The sequence below is a fragment of the Hydra viridissima genome, unplaced genomic scaffold (assembly GCF_058129835.1).
Source record: "Hydra viridissima isolate aposymbiotic clone 2 unplaced genomic scaffold, HvirCarnegie_v1 scaffold_8, whole genome shotgun sequence".
Lineage (NCBI taxonomy): Eukaryota > Metazoa > Cnidaria > Hydrozoa > Anthoathecata > Hydridae > Hydra > Hydra viridissima.
Genome location: NW_028324307.1, coordinates 10,073,889 through 10,096,780, shown reverse-complemented (window position 1 = coordinate 10,096,780; position 22,892 = coordinate 10,073,889). Strand labels below are relative to the sequence as shown.

Below are 22,892 nucleotides of genomic sequence, written 5' to 3'. Positions count from 1 at the left end.
TCTTAGCACTTAAGATTTATCCTAGTCATTAACTTAGCATGCAAATTAAATTTCAAACACTTTATAAGCTGTATAAGATTCCTTTTCTAATTAAAAAATTCAAGAACAGAATCTACGGAAAGAGTTGGTATAGCGCTTTCTAGACATTGATTGAAAATAAAATATGAAAATTAAAAAAAACTTTAAACATTTTACTTGCATATTCAATCAAAAATATAGCTTATATTTTGGTGCGGACATCCCAATTGAACTATTCCACCTGTTTTGCATTGGTAGAAGCAAAGTTTGAAGAAGGTTAAAAATCAGGAAAAAAATCTTGTCGAAAACTTTAACTTTATTTTTAGCATTAGATTTTTCATGATTTTTCAACATTAAAAATATATTAGAATAAACTTTATTTAGAGAAAAGTATAAAAATATTTTACACCTTTAGATAAAAAAGCGTACATTTACTATTACTATTTAAAGCGTACAATAACTTAACTTAAATGTGGCCTTGTGGTAAATTTAGTTCTTCATAAAACATGGTTCATTATGCTTTTAAATTTTCATCAAACTAAAACAGTGACATGGTTTAGACAGTTGGAGTACCTGTGAACATTGAAAACATTTTTAGCCCTCTCATGGGTTCCAAAACTTTCGGAAACACAGAAATGAAATTACAGAAATCAAGGAAAATAAAATCTTGTTTCTTTGCCGTTTTCCGGATTTACAAATGTATTATATAAAAGATATATTATAATACTTTGCAACAAATATATGTAATAATAAAAATAATAAGATATAATAATATAATAACAAAATTATAATAATGAAATTTTGCAATCAACAGATATATGCACAATTTTTGGTTTTTTATTTGGAAATATTTTTTTCTACATTTTATAATCTAAAGGACAGTGCAGGGTGTATTGAACAAAAGAAGGGTGTAGGGGTGTTGAACGAAAAGCACTTTAGGTATAATTTAGATTACAAAAAATAAAGTTGAAAAGTTTAGTTCTACTTCTATTCTTAATAACTAATTGTATTTCAACATTTTTTTTCGTTCAAGTATACGTCGCAAGACTTCTTGCACCTTTGGCGCGTCTTTAGATATTTTAAACAATTGACTTGTGAAGCAATTTTGTCGCAACCAACGTCATCCACACATTCAGTACCTGTAAAATAATTCATGATGGTTCGGAGTTGCATTTTTAAATATGCATTACATACAAGGGATTTTGAACTTCAAATGAGTAAGTTACAAGAGTTACAACTATAGATACCTGGCTTAGCTACTGGAAGGTTGTTTAAACGTTCTATTAAGTTCCATAAGTCTGCCGGAGTACTATATCTACAGAGCAGATAATAAATACGATCCGAACCTTCAATGTAGAAATCACTGGCGCATCCAACATACTTAGTACTTGCCCAGAGCATCTAAAAAGTAGAATCATTTAAAAACTTCTTAAAAGTAGAAATCTGACGATTGTATTAGTTTATTTTTCTTTAAACCGGAAATTAAGGCGGATGATGGATAAGATAAATTTTCTACTTCGATATACTTCAATAGTTTAGGCTTCCGGTGGGTTACAGTTTCTCTAAATCTTTTTCTAAATCTCTAAAACTAAATTCTAAACATTTAACCGCCAACGCAGTTCTTTGCATAAATTTAATTAACCAGAAAAAAAAAAAAAACTACCTGCATTAAGTGTCCTGTATTTATGACATCTTCTTTACTTGGATATTTTAGCCAGTTTTCATCAAATTTTCGGAATTCTGTTTGCTTTATATACCTTATTTCGTCATGCCTAAAAATATTTATTTGTTATTTATTCATCACATGGAAAATTTTCAATACTTAAACCAATAGTGATAATTTTTCTTTGATTGATATTTTGTGTTATAACACGAAGACATTTTTCATATTTCGCTTCTTGCATATTTTCACCTCATTTACCTGATTTTCATAATATTTTATATAACTTGATTGTTTACAAATTTAATTTTACCAGGCATCAGCAGCTAATGACATCAGCTTCTCAGGTGACAAAGGTCCACTTTGTATGCTTTGCTTTGTCAGGTAAATACTCTCGCCGTTTTCTTCGCAAGGATGGTCTGATATTCCCAAATGATATTGGGCCATCATAGAGACACAAATTTTTGATTTTTCAGCCAATGTTTCGCTAAAAATTAGAGGGTGCTCCACGTACAAGCTTCGTATGCTGTTATGAATATTTTCAGTTGCAGCCGGAGTTACTAAAAATTGTTTGCTTTTTTAGTTAACTTAAAAAAATATTCTTCGTTACTTATATTGTGATCAACATTTTTTTATCTATTTTGATATTGTAAAAAATATGATTTCTGTAAATGAAAAAAATTTTCAGTTTTTTTTTTTAAAAAAAAATATTCCCAATTTATGTGTGTGTACGCGCACTCGTTTGAATAAGTGTATATGTGCATGCGTGTATGTTAATGTCATTAAAAAAAGGAGCATCGCATCATATTTACCAGATTGTGCGGTCAGTGATTCTCCATTCGTTTCTACATATAAAGATATATTATTAGCAGGGGTTACAGAAAGATAACTATAACTGAAAGCATCACTTTAAAAAGGGCTAATAAAAGACTCATAATAGAATCACTCACCAGTTAATATCAACACCGAAAGTAAGAAGACATAAAAGGCTTCGGTTATCATTTTATACCTAAAAATATTAAAATTATTATCACTTTTATCACAAATATGACACATTAGTTTTATTAACAAATATTAATAACCCTTTTTTTTTTTTAATTGTAGCTTAAAGTTTCCAATTTTTTTATTTTGGATATGAATTTTATCTTTTTAACTTTCTTACAGAATGATTTTGTTCTTGAAGAACAAGCTTCAACAAACCTCAATCGCTGCACCTCTGGGACACCTGACGCGATTAATGTTAAACAACTTAAAGTCAGGTTTTATCAAGCTTCTTGTTTACTAACATATCGTTTCGATAAAAGCCTTAAAGTTAACAATTCCAATATACATTTGAGAAGTGTTATTTTAATTTAGGTGCGATAGTCTGTTAAAACAATTATATTTTTTGCCTTTCAGGCAAAAAATGGAATTTTTCCTAATTTAGTTTTAAATAATTATAAATGCTTTGTTTGATTCATTTCACAAGTTGATGTGACCAAAAATTTAATATATTTTATTCTGTAAATTGAAACTTTGATTGGACAAATTTTGAGACGTTTACATTTAACTAGCTTGTTAACAGAACTATTTTAATGGCATTTGTACAGTAAAAAGAAAAAAAAAGAAAACGTGTTTAAGACGTCGAGCGCAAAATGTAAACCCAAAAGCAAAATTTAAGTTGAAATTTCAACTTCTAATTTAAGAAACGATTCCAAGGCATGTCGAGACCTGTCATAAAAAGTCAAAGTTACAGTCGTTGCCATGAAAGGGCAATGCTGCAAAATTAAAACTCGAGAAAACGTCAAGTTAAAATTAACAAAAAAATCGATTATTAATGAAATTAAAAACTGATTAGAAAAAAAGGAAAATTTTTTGACTATTTAAAAATAAAAGAAGACAGGTGTGAGGGGCATAAGGTGGATGTAAAAATTGTGAGGGCTTTTTAAGGTGTTTGTGAGGGCTTTTTAAGGGGTGTTGTTCTCAAACTGATTTGTTATCAAATAATTGATTACTAAAAGAAATGTCTTTCGAAGTTTTTATTTTTTTACAGTTATCTTAATGTCTATGAATTTTTTCAGTAGATTTTTTTTTAATTAACAACACTTTTAATAAAAATGTCGCAGATTTTTTCATAATAACCATTTAGAGAAATCTAGGAAACTCAAGATAGTTAGGATTGATGTAAGCTCTTAAAAAAATTCAACTAGCTCATTCACACCAGCTCATTTTCACCAAAGCATGAAGAAAAAAGTGATTGAAACCATCCATCTGATTTGTGATTTAAATCAATAAAGAACAAAGTATAAATATCACAAATATTTGTTATAACTTGTTGTTATTATTTTTTTCTTATTTCAGGCTTTGACATCTTCAAGTTGTTTGTTGGAGCTTCTCTCTGTTAACTGACCGAATATTAAAATATCGTTTTCTTGTAATATTTTTCGATCAACCGAAAAGGATTCTTTTTTTAAGTTAGTCTGCTAAAACATACCTTTTTAAAAAGTGAAAAAATAAATCAGTCTTGCAATTTGATAAGCTTGGTTGTAACTTTACATTTTTAAGTTTCAATTTCGGTAATTATATATTAATGTAATTTTTTTTTTTAATATCTTTTTGAAATTAATACAGCAGTAATAAAACGCAGACAAGTATATATACTTCTCAGCCTCCTGAAAACTATATATAAACATAACCTTTTAGTATGAGTATAATTATTGTCTCAAATTATTTGGGAAAAAGTGTTATTCGTCGTATCTTGTGATGTGAACCTAAAAGTTACTAATTGTTAAAAAAAGAATTCGAATTTCTATTGGTTGGCTTTAGTACTCATCAAAATTTCAATAATAAATTTTATACCTTTTTTAAATTCGCTAAAAAAAAAAAAAAAAAAAAAAAAATGAAATTAATTTGTTAAATACTTTAATAAATGTTTTTTGAATTTCCAATTAAAAAACTGATTTACCCTACAAAAAGAAGGATCTTTTTTGTATGTTTGATCTTCGGGCTTTCAAAATCTAATACGGGTGTTTATTTGTTATTGGCTATTACAAGGCGCGAGGCGGTTTTCTTGATGGACAAGGGAACAATAAGTCCAAAATTTTCATTCTCTAAAGAGTGAGACAGAGAAAAACAATTTTTGTGTGTCACCTAAAAAAATTGCCAAGAGTCGAAAACTACAGTTTCGGACAATTGAGTCTTCATTCATGGATACGGTTCTTTGAATGTTGTTCACAAATGTGCTGCAGAGTAAGCATAATGAGTTGGCAAGCAAGGGGAGAAAATAAAAAAGAAAATAGAACTATAAGTCAGAGGTTCTGGAGGGTCTTAAGAAGGAATAGGGAATATTAGTAGATCAATCAAAAACTGAATTTAGGTTCACAAATATTGTTAAAGTGGCACAAGTTTTTTTCCCAATTCTCCAAAAAGTGTCTGCAAAGATAACTGGGATGGATGAAAATTTGATAAAAATGTTTCACATAATCTTTCAAACAATCTTGTGCGGGATGAAGTTAATTGCAAAAAAACATGCCATGGAAATAGTAGAAATATTTAAAAAAAAAACAACTAATGTTATATCCCACAAGTGTCCAAATGCTGCCATTGTGCGATAAAACACGCAATCTTACCATTGGACAACTAGGCAATAAAGCCAATGAAGCGAAGAGTAAATACCTTAAGTATCTTAAGGAGCACAGAATCAGGAAGGACTGAGGAACATATGGGGGAAAATTTGTCTCTTATTATTTCTTATTATCTTCTGGTTCTTTAATTTCACAGTTGTCCAAAAAAAGCATAAACAAAAAATTAAAAATCAATGTTTTAGACTGTATTTGCTCAAATCTCCATTCATCTTCAAAAAATGTACAGTTTAGGTGTTAAAATTATCTATGTATTAACATGTATATAATTATAAGCTTTAAGTTAATGTCTTTAGATTAAATCTCAACCAACCTTTATTTCTATTACTTAAGTATTTTGATAAAGTTAGTTATAAATTGGATATTTTGAGGGAGTGGATCTTAAGGGTTCTGTTCTCTAATTTAAAAAACATGCATTTGGAACTTTATTATAAATACTTTCCCAATGATATTTTAACAACTTATTTTTGATTTAGTTAAAATTTAGATAGATCCTATAGATTGAGTGTTTCTTTATTACAATACAAATTAAAAAATCAAAAAATAGTATGGTCAAGTATAATTGATCACTACAATTGCATTATTAACTGTTTAGCGGTCTGGACTTTATTTGGACAGTTCTTATTCGGTTTTTTATGCGTTTATAAAATAAATTTTCATCTTAAGAGATATTTTTCTTTACTAAATTAAAGAGGCTGACTGCTTTGTAACAAGAGCATCAAAGTTCAGGAGACGTGTTGAGTCCATTGAATGAATCATTTCCAAACTTTATATACGAGCGTTAAGACAATCAGATCTTCAGATCTGAATAAAGAAATCTTTAACAATTTGATTTTTTTTGGTCTTAGATCCTAATTCAATTTTCATTACCAGGATTTAATACTTTGTCATTAGCTCAGTTATGAGTACTTCCTACAAAAAGTAAAGGTCAAATAATTATTGCTATGTTTTTAAGTAAGTCTAGTATAGACTAAAAAATTGCTCATAAATTTAAGGGGATGGGAAAAATGTTACCCAGTTTAGCCCAAGGCATCAGGTAGACTTATCTTGATAGCATCTTAAAATCTGTCACGAAGGCCGTAATATTAGGATATTTACATAATTTGGGCGCTACTCGACATTCTTCACCCCCCACCCCCCCCCCACCCCCTTAATTTTATGCTGATTCAGAAAAATATAAAAACATAGACCTGAAAATCAACGGAAAGTGCTCTAATTCGAAGTCAAAGTTGTAAAAAATCCCACGAAAAACCCTAATATTCGCCATTTTGAAAATAAGTTAAAGAACTTTTAGCTGACAAAAGCAATACATTAATAGCATGGTTTTTACGTTAAAAAAAGTCGTTAAAGTATGTTTGTCTTGCGCAATTTTTTGTGGCTATGAAATTAGCCGTTTTTTGATTATTAAGAGAATAAACTATTTTGAAAGTAATGTACTTTTGTAATAAATTTTAAAAAAGAATTCAACAGTTTTTTTTTTAAAAGAAGAACCTTTGAAACTCAGTTCATAGTTGTTCTTATCATATCACTCAGTTCATAGTTGTTCTATCACATTCTTCAAACCTTTTTTTTTAATAAAAAAGACCAGCGTACGATACAATAATAATTCATCAATTTTTCTACATTCTCAATTTCTACGTTCAAACTTTATTCGAAATCTTCTATTGATTTCATTTTCTTATAACACTTCCGTTACCATACTTTAAAGTAATAATGCTAGGGGGCTTATGGAAACCAGGTCTGTTTGTTGCGCAATGTAACGGTAATTAATTTTCGTTACAAAAGAAAACGTTTTGAAAAAAAATGGCGAATATTAGGGTTTTTAGAGGGGGGAAAGTCGAGTAGTACCCATAAATTGAGATTATAAGAATTAATTAAAACTAATCCATGAGTTCTTCACCAAAATAATGCTTAAATAAAGAATTGTGGCTTTGAAAAAAGCCGTTTTTAAGTGTGTCAAATTTAAGCACGTTCTCCACGGATTCGTCTAGCAAGTTGGATATCTTTAGGCATTATAGTGACACGCTTTGCATGAATTGCACATAAATTGGTATCTTCAAAAAGTCCAACAAGGTATGCCTCAGCAGCCTCTTGTAATGCACCAATTGCCGCACTTTGAAATCTAAGATCCGTTTTAAAGTCCTGAGCAATTTCACGAACTAGTCGCTGGAAAGGCAGTTTTCTGATTAAAAGTTCAGTCGACTTTTGATAACGACGAATCTCTCTAAGTGCCACAGTACCGGGTCGGTAACGATGAGGTTTTTTGACTCCACCAGTACTCGGTGCACTTTTTCTAGCAGCTTTAGTTGCTAACTGTTTCCTTGGAGCTTTGCCTCCAGTTGATTTACGAGCAGTTTGCTTAGTACGAGCCATGGATAAGTTTGGGTACCACCAGTGTTCAATAATAATTTTGTGTTCTTTCGTAAAGGTCAAGCGTTGCTCTTTATTAGAATATAATTTCATTTGTGATTGGTAGAAAAAAATATTAAGTGATTGGTTAGTTTTTTAACTCTGAAATTTCATTGGATATTGAAACTCGATTCTTATTGGTTAAAAGTTTTTATCTTGAGACACAAAGTTTTTCAATTTTTTACAATTGAGTAATTACACGGTCTTATTACCGGCCACCTCATCTACATACTATCTCTACATCTCTTAACGACTCACTAAAACGTACTAACCAATATTCTAGTTAAGTAAATTGAGAATTTTTAAAACAGTAGAGTTGTGTGAATACAAAACCCAGTGGTATTAACCAATACAAAAAATACTATAAGCTTGAGAACATTAAAATCCAAGGACCATGAAAAAGCCAAGGAGACTTAGCTAATAATAAACATAAGCTGAATTTTAAATCTGATAACTCTTTTAACTTGATATTATCATTTAAACTTGACAATTTCATAAATTTCTTCGTTGGTTTAGCTTTTTACGGCATTTGTGAAAATTCTGTCTCTAAAAGGTCAAACTGTTAATATACCATTCATTGCAAAAAAGACTTATGCCAAAAAAACATGAAAGGTTCTGTAGATCTCTGTGTTAGGCCAAAGTAAATTTCCAAGCTTAAAAGGTTTAAATAATTCTATTACTTCTTCCTTTTGAAAAATTTAGTAAAAGCTTACTAAATTTTTGGTAAGTATTAAGTATCAACTTAATTTGCCTGGATAAGAGTCTCCTATTTTACACATACAGTAGATAAATAGTAGATGTTGGTCAATCTGACCCAGGCATGAATAATAAACCATTAAAGTCTTGTATTTCATCTTGTGTCCTTTTTGGCTGTGCTAAAAACCGTTGATTTAAATTTGATTACAAATCTTTGATTTAACATTTAAACAATATTTTGTGTAATGATCTATATATATGTGTGTGTGTGTGTGTGTGTGTGTGTGTGTGTGTGTGTGTGTGTGTGTGTGTGTGTGTGTGTGTGTGTGTGTGTGTGTGTGTGTGTGTGTGTGTGTGTGTGTGTATGTGTACTTATGTATTATATAAGTAAAAGTATAGATATACAAATAAAGATATAGATAGATAAAGATACAGATATGATTTAGGAAATATAAGTTTAATACCAAGACTCCTTTATACTTCCATGGATAGGCGAGCCGATGATGTAGTTAGAGAAATTAAATTAAAGGCAAGACCAGGTAAAAATTGAAAACCATTGTTTTTTTTGTTAATAACATATTCTTTCAAAACATGTTACACTTTCACTTAAATATTTATTTAAACATTTTTAAAGTTTCTAACTTTTCAAATTATCTCCACTCTCTTTAAAGATATATTTTTTGTTGATTTATTTGAAGTTGAACACAATATTTTGAAGCTGATTTTCATACCTTGAAAAGTTTAGAGCTAAACTGCCATAACAGTTGATTTTTGTTTTTGGTATAAATTATAAATAAAGACCTTGTTATGAAGCAGATGTTACAATCATATGAAAAGTTAAGAAAAAAATTTCTCAGACAGACATAACTTGCAACAGATTTCTTTTAAGAACAGTTCAGTTTAAGTAATTACATATTTCTTCATTTGATAACAAGTAATTGCAAAATGTATTAAATGATTAGAGTTTTTTCTCTCTTTTAACAATCAAGTTCAATTCAATTTTTTACTGATTTACCAAATCTTTACCTTAGTTTGTTTATAGGTTTTGTCACCTTATAAACAGTAATTTATTAAGGTCATAAATTGATTTTTTAAATTTCTATTCATTTGAAACATTTGAAAATATTTTATGTTAAATCACTTTTTTAGATTTTTAAAGTTTAAACTGTAAAAAGTTTAACTTAAAATTTTATTTTTTTGTTATAATTTGGTCTTTGTCTGCCTTATGCAAATGTGAACAAATTTTACACATTATCAAGTAAACTGCAATAATGTCCTTATGTTTGGTAGTATATGAATTTTGTTAATTCTTGACATGAATAAGTTATAAATGGGGTAAACAGTAAAGTAATTGCAAAAGAAAAAAAAAATATGCCCAAGAAAACAATTGCTTAAATTTTATAACTTGATAAATATATCTAAATAGTTTAGAAAAGTGCAAACCTTACTCATATTTCATCCAAAGTTTTATTATATCTACCTTATATTTACCGATTTTTAAAAAATATTTTATTAAGCTACTTTCCACATGTTTTGTTTTTAGTGTAAATTCTTCTTAAAAGTTTCTTTCTAACTTATTTTTAGTAGTTTTCTTATTTTACTATTTGTTTATTCAGAATTAAAAGGTGAGGATGGTTGGACTAGACTCGGTTATGCTAACAGCTTTGATCTGTCATATCAGCACATAAATGATACTCTGCCTCGCATTCATTGTAAAAGTATATCACATGATGAATTCATTGAAAGATATGAAAAACCAAGAGTACCTGTTATTTTAACAGGCTGCACAGAAAATTGGTTAGCAAATGAGAAATGGAAACTATCTGTGAGTGAAATGAAAGTTTGTAAAATTTTGTTACTAGGTAATAGTTAAAATAAAATTCACTTTTAACTATTGTTGTTTTTTATTTATTTAAATAAAATTTAAGTACCAAGTTAATCTATATACTTCAATCTGCCACATTTGTAGATCGCATTGATCCATTTTTGGATCAAATGATCAATATAATATTTATTCATCTTGAATCTTTAAACCTCTTCCAACCTTCTAACAAAAAACAGTTTAAACACATAGTTATCATTTATATAAATTGGTTTTGTTGAGATTTTGTTAATGGGTCCATAAAAATGATGTGTTAAATGACAGGAAGAAGCAAAATTTAACAAAGTTTTTGTTTATAACTTTTTTTTATTGTGAAGCTTGTGTTTGTTTAAAGCTGTTTTTTAAAAAAAGAATTGTTTAACTAGTTTACTATCCTGAAAATTTGTTAAGTTTTAATGAGTGAGGCAGCAGTAGTCTGCCAATATGTGATTATTTGATTCTGGTTTTAAATTGACAAAATTTCTTAAATTTTAATTTATGGTCCAAAGCATTAGGATTACATTTGTGTGTGTGTGATTTCACAGTCATCTGATTACTTTCTTGCTTTTTATGTTGACTTTGTTTAAGGAGGTGAAGCACATTTAACTGTACAAGTTTCTGATGGCTTAAAGTTAAATACTTCCTCCATTTGACTAGAAGAATAGCAAATTATAAGTTAGATTCCAGATCATAAATTTATCAAAAATGATTGGAAAAGGTGCTCAGTTTCACAAACATTCTGTTTAACATTAAAATCTCATAAAGTAGTTTAAAGTTTTCAGTAATAGTGTTAGCCACTATTTTTACTATTGTGAAACTTCAAGTCTGTAGGCTCTGTATAAAAATTGTTGTTTATGTATAGGAGTCACCCATCTAATTACTTTTTCTTACATTTAGAGTCTTGCAAAGAAGTACCGCAATCAAAAGTTTAAAGTTGGAGAAGATAATGATGGTTTTTCAGTAAAAATTAAAATGAAATATTATATTGAATATTTGAAGCACCAAAAGGATGATAGCCCTTTATATATATTTGATGGGTCTTATGGGGAGGTAAGTATAGATTGGTTTTTATGTTTATTTAGTAGGAGCTGAGGAGCTGTAACTGATTTCTAAAGTTCTTTAGTACATTTTAATGTTAGTTAGAAGTTTCCATGTTTGTGTCTGATATTCCTTGAACTAATAGTTATTATGAAGAAATTGTTTTGGTTTATAAAATATTTTGTTAATTTTACAATAAATAATGCTTAGTAAAATGAAATATTTTTGTTAATGCAGCATCCAAAAAAGCGAAAGCTCCTTGATGATTATCATCCTCCACCTTTTTTTGAAGATGATCTCTTTCGCTATGCAGGTGAAAAGAGAAGACCTCCTTACAGGTTTTTTTCATCTGTTTCTTTTTTTTTATTCAACAGGAGTTCAATATGTTTTGAGCAGTTTTTAACTGCAACTTTTTTAACATTAGTATCAATGAAAAAAGAAAATTTTAACTATTTAAAAAAGATTTTTAAATTTATGCTGTTAAGAATATTCATATCTTTCTATAATATTTTATTTAAATCTTTCTTTCAGTTTACTTACAAAATCTCTCTCTCTTATTTTACTTAAAATCATTTAAAAAACGATCAACTGATTTTCTTTTAAGTGATTCTAAGTAAACTGAGAATATAAAGAATAATTAATCTATACTTTGAGAAAATGAGTGAACTGTTTTAAATGATCTCCAACCTAAATAAATTAAAAAACTAAGCAACCTTTCAAAACATTGTTATAAAAAAGAGACTATTTCAGGCTGAACCAAAGCTTAAGTGAAAGCAGCAAGATTAAAATGTGCAACACAAAAGTATGGACGTACTGGACAGTGAGTTACTCTTTCATTCCACCATCATCATGTTAAATGGAAACAATTTCTCTTTTAATAATAAGCATATCACTCAAGATGAGTATTTGACTGCATGGCTGTAATAGTAAGGCAGCTTTCTTCAAAAAAAACTTTTTAATAATTCTGAATGAGAATCATTGGTTGAGGATTAAAAATTCGTAATCTTTGTAAATCACAAATTCTAACAAAAAAAAGTATTGCTTTTGTGTCAGATTTCACGATTGAGATTTCATGAGAAGAATTCAGTAGATATTGACAAAAGTAAAAGTTCTGTATCTGCCAGATCTTTTGAATTAACCTTTAATAATATTTTTTACATATGAGATTAAAATTGCAATAAATTTACAAAAAACTTCACTTTTGTAAAAATGGTGAAAGTTGAAAGTTGTCTCCCTTTTGAAAGTTAGGTAGTAAACTTGTAAATTTTTTTCAAAACCAAAAAGGTATGTTCAATATCATCCCAGTTCATCAGGATACTTCTGTTAGGTTACCATAGTTTGCAAACATGTTACTCATGCTTGAAGAGCATTTCTCAAGATTAAACAAACAAGTTTGATTTAAAAAGTAAAAAAATTTTGATGCCCCTAGAAAAGTTTGTTAATAAATTAAAAATTTTTTAGATAATGTTTAAAATGTAACATTAGGTGGATTGTGATTGGTCCAGCCAGATCAGGAACTGGCATACATATTGATCCATTGGGTACTAGTGCATGGAATGCGTTGTTATCTGGTCATAAGAGATGGATGATGTTTCCTACTGAAACACCAAAACATATGCTCGAAGTAGCTAAACAAGATGGTCAGCATCAGTCAGGTGAAGGTATTCAATGGTTTGTCAAGGTCTATCCAAAAGTTAAGAGTCCCATGTGGCCTAAGGAATATGCACCTGTAAGACTTTTATTGTATTTAAAATATTAAATGTAAAAATATCAACAAAACTTGTTGTGAAAATAAAGTTTTGTAAAAATTTTGGTGTGCTTATACTTAAAATTCAAAGTTTGAGTTTTATAAAAGGAAAATCGGATTTTAAAATTTGAAAAGTTGAAAATTTAATTTATTTTTTTCTTTATTGCTTTGTATTTAAGTTAGAAATAATTCAGCACCCTGGTGAAACAGTTTTTGTACCGGGGGGCTGGTGGCACGTCGTTTTAAACCTAGATCAAACTGTTGCTGTCACTCAAAACTTTTCTTCGCCGACAAACTTTCATGTTGTTTGGCACAAAACAGTAAGGTATATGTTTTTCCGTTTTTGGTTCTGTTAGTTTTGTATTTATTATTTTGATATCCATTTTTACTTAAAAGCTCTTGGGTTTTTTGTTTGTTCTTCCTTACTTTGACAAACTCCTTTGTTTTTGCAGGGGTCGACCGAAGCTTTCTCAAAAGTGGTTGCGTTCCCTCAAAGTATTTATTACTTGAAAAATTACTGCTTGTAACATACCCCATACAATATTATACTCTTACAATGTTTTCAAATGTTTTTTGATTGAGACTTGTTATTTTATATAATCTTTTTAAAAGTCTTATGCGTGAAAGTGATTATTTCTTGGTTAGATTCATCGACCTGAGATTGCTAGAATTGCAGCTGAAGTTGATTTACTTCGGCAGAGCGGATTGGCATCTGATAGTAGTTCTGATTCGTCAAGTAGTAGTAGTTCGTCATCTTCCGAAGAATCTGACTTAGAATCAGAAGAGTCTACAGCAGATTCGGTTGCTGAGCAATCTGAAGTTCACGAAGTACATCATGAACCTAAAAGGTAATTAAGCATTGATGAATGAATTCAATGAAAATTACACCTGCTTACAAGATTGTAACTGTCAATATGCCTCAAACTTTTGAAAAGTAATTGCAAAAGAAGATTTTTGTAATGATTGCTCCTCTGAACTTAAAAATCACTTCTTTAAATTCTCTTGGTTATTTTTAGACGTAAAGTAGAAGTAATTCGATGACGCTTTCGCTGCAGAGCAGAATATTTCAAAGCCCGAGAATCACGGCAAAAGTAGAGCGACTCAAATGTTCATAATGGCGGCAGTTAAACACGAGTTTCATTTTGAACCTTAAGATAAAAGGAGACAGTTAAATCATATTATGTTTCCAAGTAAACAGTCTAGAATAAAAAATTTAAAAGATCAGCGTCTAGAAAAGATCAGCGAACATGTGGTTTCTTTTTTTCTAAATTGTTTCTTTGTCTTTAAAAGTGAAGTATATATTTATGCACATAAAGAGCTTGACTGTTTAGTCATTATTTCGATTTCTCGACTGTCCTGTTAGCAAAAAAGGTTCTTTTTAGATTTGGTGCTTTGTTATCATTCGTAAGTCAGAAGCCCTGGTATACATGGCTATATGGCGTATTGCATTATATTTATATCGAATATATTATTCGCTCTGACTCGCAGCTTTTAAAATATCTGTAAAGTTAATTTCTCCTGATAATTTTCTGCAATTTTTTTTTTTTGTCAGCACCCAAAAAAATTTATATTTCTTATATTAAGGCATAAATCATTAATAGACTTGGTTAGGAAATACAAACCAAACAAGATAAGTAATCTTTTATTATTCATGTTAAAGCGTTCATTTTACCAATTATGACGAAGTATTAAAAAATCAATTCTGATTATTACTTTAAATTATTTGAAATTGGCGAGAGAAACAACAAATCTTTATTTAATACCCTCAAAAAATCTATTCGATGAGATTCACTTAATGATATTCATCGCAGCAATTTGATGATATCGTAGCAACTTCGAGTTTTTACCAAAACTTAGACACGTTTTACGTTTTGATTATTGTTCAGAGCTCCTCTAACAACATCTGCATCGGTTTTGCTTGTCTTGGTAGGCTGGAAAATGTCTTTACACATTAAATCTTACTTTTGGAGCAGGCAATATTTACAATTGATAGTCCTCAAGTACTTATTACAAGTTACTGGTTTTTCTGAATATTACCAATCAAATGATCAATTTTTAATTAAAAATATAGAAAAGCAAGCTAATTTTTTAGAGTTAAAATTTCTCGTTCAGTTTCATTTTTCACTGATGAAAAATATTTGGCACACTTCGTGCAAAGTGATATACAACGCAATGTTCTGGGAATTACATTAAATCTAGATTTTTCGGCCCAACAGTGTACTTCAAACTTATCCCGCATTTATTCGGTTTATTTAGCAGGTACTGCCTAAATGATGATCATATTTTAGTAGATAAAATTTCCCCATCAATAAAATGATTTTCTTCTTGCGGGATTTTAAACAAATTTCTATAATAGTATCAATAATTAGTTGAATCTACACACTCTGTTAAAATTGAAATTAATAAATGAAATGAACCAGCAAAAACCTTTAAGGGTAATAATGTACACACTATGGGATTACAAAAAACCAATTTTTCAAAGTCTTTTAATTATGTCCGAGTGAGATATTCATGTTTTAAAATCTCTGTATTCTCTATTATTTTCGCACTGAACATTTACGCATATTTTTGTACATAATGATTGCTATGATAGTAATTTTGGAATGTTTTTCTCATTAGAAACATGCAGAAATGAAACTTTTTAAGATATTGTAAATAAAAAAAATTGAATTGCTAAATTCTTTTACTGTAAACTTTTCCATCGTACACAAAAATGAAGAAACAAAACAATTACATTGAATTCTGATAGTTCATATAAGTAATGAATAATGGTTAGTATTTGTTTTTAAATATGCTTGCTGTTTTAGTCAATACACAATTGAAAAGTGAATTATTTCCCGCAAACTGGCCTCCATGGTATAGCTTTTCCTGAACGAGCCAAATTTTTGCTCATTTTTTTGCTTTCGGCCAAAGTTCAGCAATCGGCAATAAATGTTGAGCATTCTGAAGATCAATCAGGTCTCAAAAGAAGTAATGAATGTTTCTCCTCCATCCCCATTTTCAACAGATGTTCTTGTGTGACAATTCTTCTGGACAAAATTTCTTTGACTTCTAAATTCTTGCAGTGAACAACTTGTTTGGAAACCTTTGAAGAACCTTGCTTATATGAGATTTCGATTTGTGAGAGAGTGTAAAACTCTGCCTGTGTTTTTCTTCTTAGACTGAATTTGGAATTAAATTGCGACTCAACAATTCTCCTTTCAGCAACATTGTTTAGTGTAGATGCTAACTTTTGCATTCCTGTGTTAAAAAAAACCAGTGTGCAATCGAATTTGTAGGAGGCTTTCTGTTGTAAGTTTATCATCTTTGGAAAAAAAAATTCATACTTTAGATAGAGGAAAATTTCTTCCTTTACCATGGCTCAGTCTAATAGTTCCATGCGGTGATGCTTCTTTATTTGCAATCACTGATGAAGCAGTTTTTTTTCGCTGCAACTCTATCATGTCCATTAAACAGTTTTAAGTTTTCATGGCGAGTTTTCTCTGCGCACAAATGACTTGGTCCCCTTCCTTTTAAACTGTGACATCTGGAACATCTTTTATGAGTTTTGTTGGTCTGTTTTTTGAGTATTGTTTGATAAGCATTCTGATGGTTGTAATCTTGACAATTGGTGCACTTCTGACACAGATGACAATCACAATCACCAGATCTCGTTTGTGGTTTCACCAAAATACTTTTGTAGTTAAAAAGCCGAGGAAGTGGAGATTTGAGCTCATCTTGATCATATCTTTGCAGGATAGCTTTTCAATCAAAATAAATGCCCCTTGGTATTCTTTTTATCATTCAAGTTCAATTCAGTTTTCAGCACTTCAAGTGCTCTATTTATCTTGAAGCTAGTGAGTTCTCTGTCTGGTTTTCTTATGCACAAAAAACAAATACTTTTACGACAGTCTTTATGAGATTTTGCTTTATCTGACGTTGTAAACGTCTTTTGGCCTCCGCAAAGTTTAAGAAATTACTGATTTGAGTTAAATGACAAAATGAAAGCAGCTTTTCTAATTTAGCTTAGTTCTAAAAAAAAAAATAGTATTTCAAACATTAATTAGATTTACTTGTTGATCGGAGTAAAAATATTGGTAGAACAGTCCTGCTTGCTTAATACCTCAGTATTATGTGCAAAATTATAATATTTATTTATTTATTACTAAAATCCATTAATAGAGATGTTAGTTGCATATTGCAACCCAAAATTACTTTTAGAACAGTCATTATGTGCAAAAATATAGATAAATGTTATGGGCGGAAAATAAATGTTATGGGCAAAAAACAAATGTTATGTCGACCAGTGTTAATCTTTTGAATAACACTGGTCGACACCAACTTTACTTTGATTGTTGATATGAGGATGCTGAATCTAAATCTACATAATAAATTGCACAATCATTTGCCGATTTTTCAGAAAAGATCTTTAAAGTCCGCTAAAAAGGACGTTTTTAACCGTGTTTGTGACACTGTGATATTAAAACCATGATAAAACCATATAAAACCAAGCCATTCATTTAGACCTTTCTGAATCCAAATATGGTAACCGATTTTTTTTTACGCTGTACATCGTTTTCTTAGGAGAAGCATTATTTACGTGAATTTTCAACTAAAGCGTTTTAACATCGTTAATATGGAATCATTTTCAAGATTTTATAACATGTTTTTCCCGAGCAAAATTATTTTCAGTTCTAATGAATTTGACTTAATCCATATATGCCGTCTAATTTTTATATCATACATCGTTTTCATAGGTGAAATCTTTAAAAATATTTGTAAATTTAAGCAAAAGGGATATAAAGCAGCGCAATATAAAAGTCATAAAATATACATTTTGCTAAAATTAAAAAAAAACAAACACAAAAGCTGAATTGAGGCCCAACAAAACAAAATTAAAACAAAAATAGTTAAAACAAAAAAATAAAAACAAAAATTTGTAAAAAATGTTTTAAAAAATTTAATTTAATTCGTTGAGTTTAGTCTTTTGTATTCTTCAGATAAAATCTCTCGAAATAAATTCCAGCAGGTCAGCGACATTTTTCATTTGCAAAAATACTTGCGGAATAATACAATAAGGAATCTCTTTATTTCAAAGTAAAGTACTTAAGCATAATGGTAAAAGGTGATGTCATTTAAATTTTCATACGAGTACGAACATCATAGTTAAATAGCATTTTTAATCATTAAAGTATTGATTTCCCTTACGGTGATTTAAATGATCTTTTGTAAATTTGAAGTGTTTCTTAGTGTGTTTAAAAAAAAATTCAACGGTGTAAAGCCGCAAGATCTTATTGGCCAACCATTTTATGAAAATGACGCCTCCAGGACGTTTTCTGCATAATACATTTATATTCGCTCTTTGCTATATAGCTCAAAACACATTATGTCAAAAACAAATAACATAAACGCTAATTCGATTATGATGTAACACAAAAGTTAAAACCGAAATTAAAATTTCAGCCGAAACTGAAAGAACCGAAATTTAAGTTTCGTAAAATTTATCAAAAGTTTATCTCGGTTACAGTTTTAAACAAGGGATACTTTCATATTGACTCAAAATTCTTTGGCTTCTTTAGAGCTTTATTCATATGCATCATTATATATATATATATATATATATATATATATATATATATATATATATATATATATATATATATATATATATATATATATATATATATATATATATATATATATATATATATATATATATATATATATATATATATATATATATATATAGTAATGAAGAAATTATGTTGATATTTCCAGTAAGAGTGGTCAATACAGCGTAGAATAAGTTGAGCGAATATATTATTATAATGATGATGGTCTCTGCTGCTTCTATAATATCAGCGGCCATCAGTCAGAAAAAATAAAGAAAACTTTTGTCAACATTTTTAAAGATAAATTCAACCTTATTATTACTATTAATATATATTTGCAATGTAAAAACTCAGCAGGAAGAAAAGGGGCATTATTATATTGGGCTCACTGAAAAAACCTTTAAAGATAGATGTAATAAGCATAGAAATTCTTTTCGTTATGAAAGTAAGACAAACTCCACTGAACTTTCTAAATTTGTATGGGAGTGCAAAAGTAAAGGCTTAGAACCCATCCTTACGTGGAACATTCTCGATCAGGCAGAACCATTTAAACCTGGTGGTAATTACTGTAATTTGTGCTTGACCGAAAAGTACCACATTATTATTTCGAAACTAGACTTGCTCATTAAACGAAGCGTGCATCAAAGTGCCGCCACGAAAATAAATTTTTAATAAAAAACTTTAATGCCATCATAGCAGACACTCCATAGCACTTTTTTTCGTATTTTTTGTCGTTACATTTTTTTACGGTTTATAACATCTGATGATCGCTATTGCGTGAAACTTTAAGTAATGTAATATAAACCAAGCTAATTATTTAGGTTATATAATAACAATAATAATAAAGTATTTTTCATATATTTTGCATATTTTACAGGTTAAAAATTCTTATTTATGCGTAAGGTATAGTTTATGATTTTATGCGGCCTCTCCCCCTTCTACTCAAAAAGTGTATTATTTATAGGATATTTATTTGGATAAAAATATTTATTTATACATTTAATGATCTCAATTGTAAATTCAGTTCAAAACCTTTTAAGCTTTCTCAAAAAAAAAAAAATTTCCAGCGTCTGAACTCGTAATACGATTTACATTTTGTTCTGCGCTGAACAAATTTTAATCTTTCAAAACTGAATGTGTGCTGACTAAAAATTTTTTACATTGAATTTGAAGAGATCATTTTATTGAGCCTAATTAGATTAAAAGATTTTTTGTTTTGATAGAAGTAAATTTCACGTGTTTTTTTTTTTTTGTCGAAGTCCGGCATCAAATGCACTTAGCGTAGGTTGGTGTTATTGCAGACGGCAGAAACTATATTATTCGCAATAATTATATTATTCTCGATAAGATCAGGCCAAATATGAGAGAGAAATTTATAGCGCACCGTTTTTTCTTTAAAATCACCATACACAGATTAAGATTTGAAATCAGTCATCGAAACTCTATACCCTAATTTCGAGATTTTCAAAGGATTAAGTATAATGCCATACAGCAAAATGGTGATTATCATCAACTCTTTGTATTTAGTACGGCGTTTTAGATATTTCTAAATTTGACTGGATAGAGAATATTTTCTTTTCTACAAGTAAAAAGGAATACTTTCACTCTAACTGCATCATTTTTAGATATATTTTGTTTTTTGAGGAGGCAAAATTTTTTGAGATAAGAAGCGTAAATCCCTTATACGAAACACAAACAAGATGGTGAGTAAAAAATTATTAGCATTAAAAAGACAAATTTCTGGTTAACTTTGCAATTTACAGTGATTGGACAAAACAATATCACCATGGCAAAAAGAGCTTCTGAACTTATCTATTGTCAATTTCTAAGAATTATAAATTAGAAGTGTATTATCTAAATAATGAACCGAATTCACATTGACTCGAAAAGTGTGTGACATACTTACTGGTTTAGATATAGTACCATGCTTTTCGTATTGTATCATGCTTTTGTTCAGCAGTTCTTATTTGTTTGGAAAAATTGATTTTTAGTAATATGCTACAAATTCTCGATCAAAATCTCGATCACAGGAATGAAGCAGCAGTTGTTAACTTTGTGAATTTCAACTCTTTGCTTTTCCTAAAATACATACCATACCTCCCTGCTATTTAACTTCCTTTGCCAGTTTCCTGTTTCAGACTTCTTCCCCACGTGCCATAAAGTTCGTGATTTGTTTTTTACATTGGTATTCACCGCTTGATGGCTCGAAATGATTTAAAAACTGGACGTTTTAAGCAAAAAAAATTTGACCGCGGTTTTTTATTGTTTTGTCCTATATTAGCGATATATTAGCGATACTTAAAAATTTTACTTTTAGTAATAAAAGTCAATACATTGTACTTGAGACTAAAAGATAAAACTTTTTAAAGAAACCAGAGTTAGTCAAAGCATAAGGACGTATTATCATTTTAAAAAGTGCAATGTAAGATAAAACTGCATTTATTAAAAAAATATTTTTAGAAGTCCAGCAATTTGGCATGGAACGATATAATCTGCGGAAGAGATCACTTGGAGAACACTGCCTACTTTTTAGCTTCATTGGTGTACTCTTTTGCAGCTCTTTTTGTTATATTATTGAACACCATACTGTTAGTTGGGCTAAACAAGACTAGAATGAAATGGCGTTTCTCCAAAACAGAAAATTTTCTCATACTTTTATCGGCGCTTGCGTTTCTAGTAGAAATATCTCGTCCAATTTTTCAAATAATATTGATAAAGAATTCGACAAGCACTTCCATTTTCTTAATCAAATCTGGTTACAAATTTGCAGCAATATTCTCATGTTTTTCAGCTGTTATTACATCATGCAAACGCCTTTGGGAAGTAAGACGTTTCCATGAAACTGTTATTGCAAACTTGATTTTTTTGGCTTGCATTATATTAACTTGTTTTTTTCTTGGGGTATGGAACGAAGATGACGTTTCAGAGATCATATACAATAGAAAGTTAGTGTTTTTCAGTGCAAGAACTTATACAATCATATGTCCTACTTTAGTAGCAGTAATCAACTTGATGATGTTGATTGGAACAAAAAACTCGATCAATTCGTCTGAATTTGGCTTAAAAGAATTCCTTACAAAGAATCACTCCACCGAAATCATTCTACTAATTGCAGTTAATCACACTTTCATTGCTTCCACTTCAGTCGTGTATTGCGCCGCAAAAAACCTTTGAAATAACTTAAATTTAAAACTTTTGAAATTTAAAAGTTTTATCCAATATAAAAATTCTTTTTTTTTATTCAATTTTTTTTAAAAAGAATATATCCTATAAATTTTCAACGATCAGTATTTTTTATTTAAATAATCAGGGCTTTAACTTTTATTTAACATTCATTTTTTTTATTTAAATAATCAGGGTGCTTATTCACAACTCTTTCGTAAGTCAAAAATTTGCGTAAGTTTTGGCGTAAGTTCAAAGTTACGCAAAGTCATATTCACAAACTTTGCCTAAGCAAAAACTTAAGTTTTTGCGTAAGTTTTTACTTACGCAAAAAGTCTAAAAAACGGTATTCACAACATTTTCCTAAAAAGTGCTCAGCGAAGTTTACGCAAGAAAAGTTACGTCTGCTATTTTCTGACTTACGTTTGGCGTAACTTTAAATCATCTAATATTAAAAATTTTATATAATGGATGGTTCACTCTAAATTGAACCATCTAATAGATGGTTCAATTTAGAGTGAACCATCCATTATATAAAATGTTATGTATATATTTTTTTCACCTTAAAACAAGCTTATGTAGTACTTCTATATTTTTGGTAAATATAATAATATATTTTCCATATATTAACATACGTTAAGTTATTTCTTAAATAATACATTTCTTAAATAATACATACGTATTAGACTAATACCATATAAGAGAGCTAGCTCTCTTATATGGTACTATATATATGGAGAGCTCTCTAGAGAGCTCTCTTATATGGTATTAGATGGTTCACACTAGAGCAAACCATCCATTATATAGAATGATAATATGATTATATAGATATAGAATGATAATATAGATATTATATAGATATGAGAGCTCTTATAGCTTGGCTAAAGCAAGGAGAGCGACCATAGTAATACTATGGTCGCTCTCCCTGTTTTAGTTTGTATAACATATAGTTTTATTATGTTGTATATGTATACAATTGTAATATTTATATAATATTTTTAGTAGATACCTATCAAAACAAAAGAATTTAGTAATACTAACTACTTATTCTATACAAATAGTTTTTAAATATTTGCGTAAGTTTTTGCGT

At 29.2% G+C, this 22,892-nt stretch overlaps 4 protein-coding genes and 1 long non-coding RNA gene across 7 annotated transcripts in view; 2 read left to right on the top strand and 3 right to left on the bottom strand.

Annotated features, from left to right (window-relative positions):
* Positions 1-22,892, bottom strand: part of LOC149884966 (uncharacterized) — a 748,071-nt gene that overhangs the window by 508,415 nt on the left and 216,764 nt on the right. The window lies entirely within an intron of this gene.
* LOC149884988 (venom allergen 5-like) lies at positions 993-2,982 on the bottom strand. 3 transcript variants are annotated; one of them, XM_090096642.1, is made up of 7 exons: positions 2,879-2,982; positions 2,629-2,687; positions 2,491-2,523; positions 1,992-2,238; positions 1,682-1,790; positions 1,262-1,419; positions 993-1,153 (listed from the first exon to the last, which is right to left on the bottom strand). In XM_090096642.1, the coding sequence occupies exons 2-7, from the start codon at positions 2,678-2,680 to the stop codon at positions 1,030-1,032; spliced, it is 723 nt and encodes a 240-aa protein (XP_089952768.1). In that variant the 5' UTR covers positions 2,681-2,687; positions 2,879-2,982; the 3' UTR covers positions 993-1,029. The 3 variants fall into 3 exon arrangements, with proteins under 3 accessions (XP_089952768.1, XP_089952767.1, XP_089952769.1); XM_090096641.1 differs by having other exon boundaries at positions 993-1,157; positions 1,266-1,419; XM_090096643.1 differs by having other exon boundaries at positions 993-1,157; positions 1,266-1,419; positions 2,841-2,922.
* LOC149884987 (histone H3.3) lies at positions 7,167-7,723 on the bottom strand. The gene has a single exon (XM_090096044.1). It carries the CDS (start codon positions 7,669-7,671, stop codon positions 7,261-7,263), a length of 411 nt encoding a protein of 136 aa, XP_089952170.1. The 5' UTR covers positions 7,672-7,723; the 3' UTR covers positions 7,167-7,260.
* Positions 7,921-14,364, top strand: LOC145186530 (bifunctional arginine demethylase and lysyl-hydroxylase PSR). The gene is made up of 9 exons (XM_090096015.1): positions 7,921-8,942; positions 10,020-10,228; positions 11,162-11,314; positions 11,540-11,640; positions 12,788-13,031; positions 13,229-13,374; positions 13,502-13,544; positions 13,695-13,897; positions 14,066-14,364. The coding sequence occupies exons 1-9, from the start codon at positions 8,888-8,890 to the stop codon at positions 14,088-14,090; spliced, it is 1,179 nt and encodes a 392-aa protein (XP_089952141.1). The 5' UTR covers positions 7,921-8,887; the 3' UTR covers positions 14,091-14,364.
* On the top strand, positions 19,926-21,921 carry LOC149884986 (uncharacterized). Its single transcript, XR_016455021.1, has 2 exons — positions 19,926-20,343; positions 21,101-21,921. It is a non-coding gene; the product is annotated as an uncharacterized LOC149884986 (long non-coding RNA).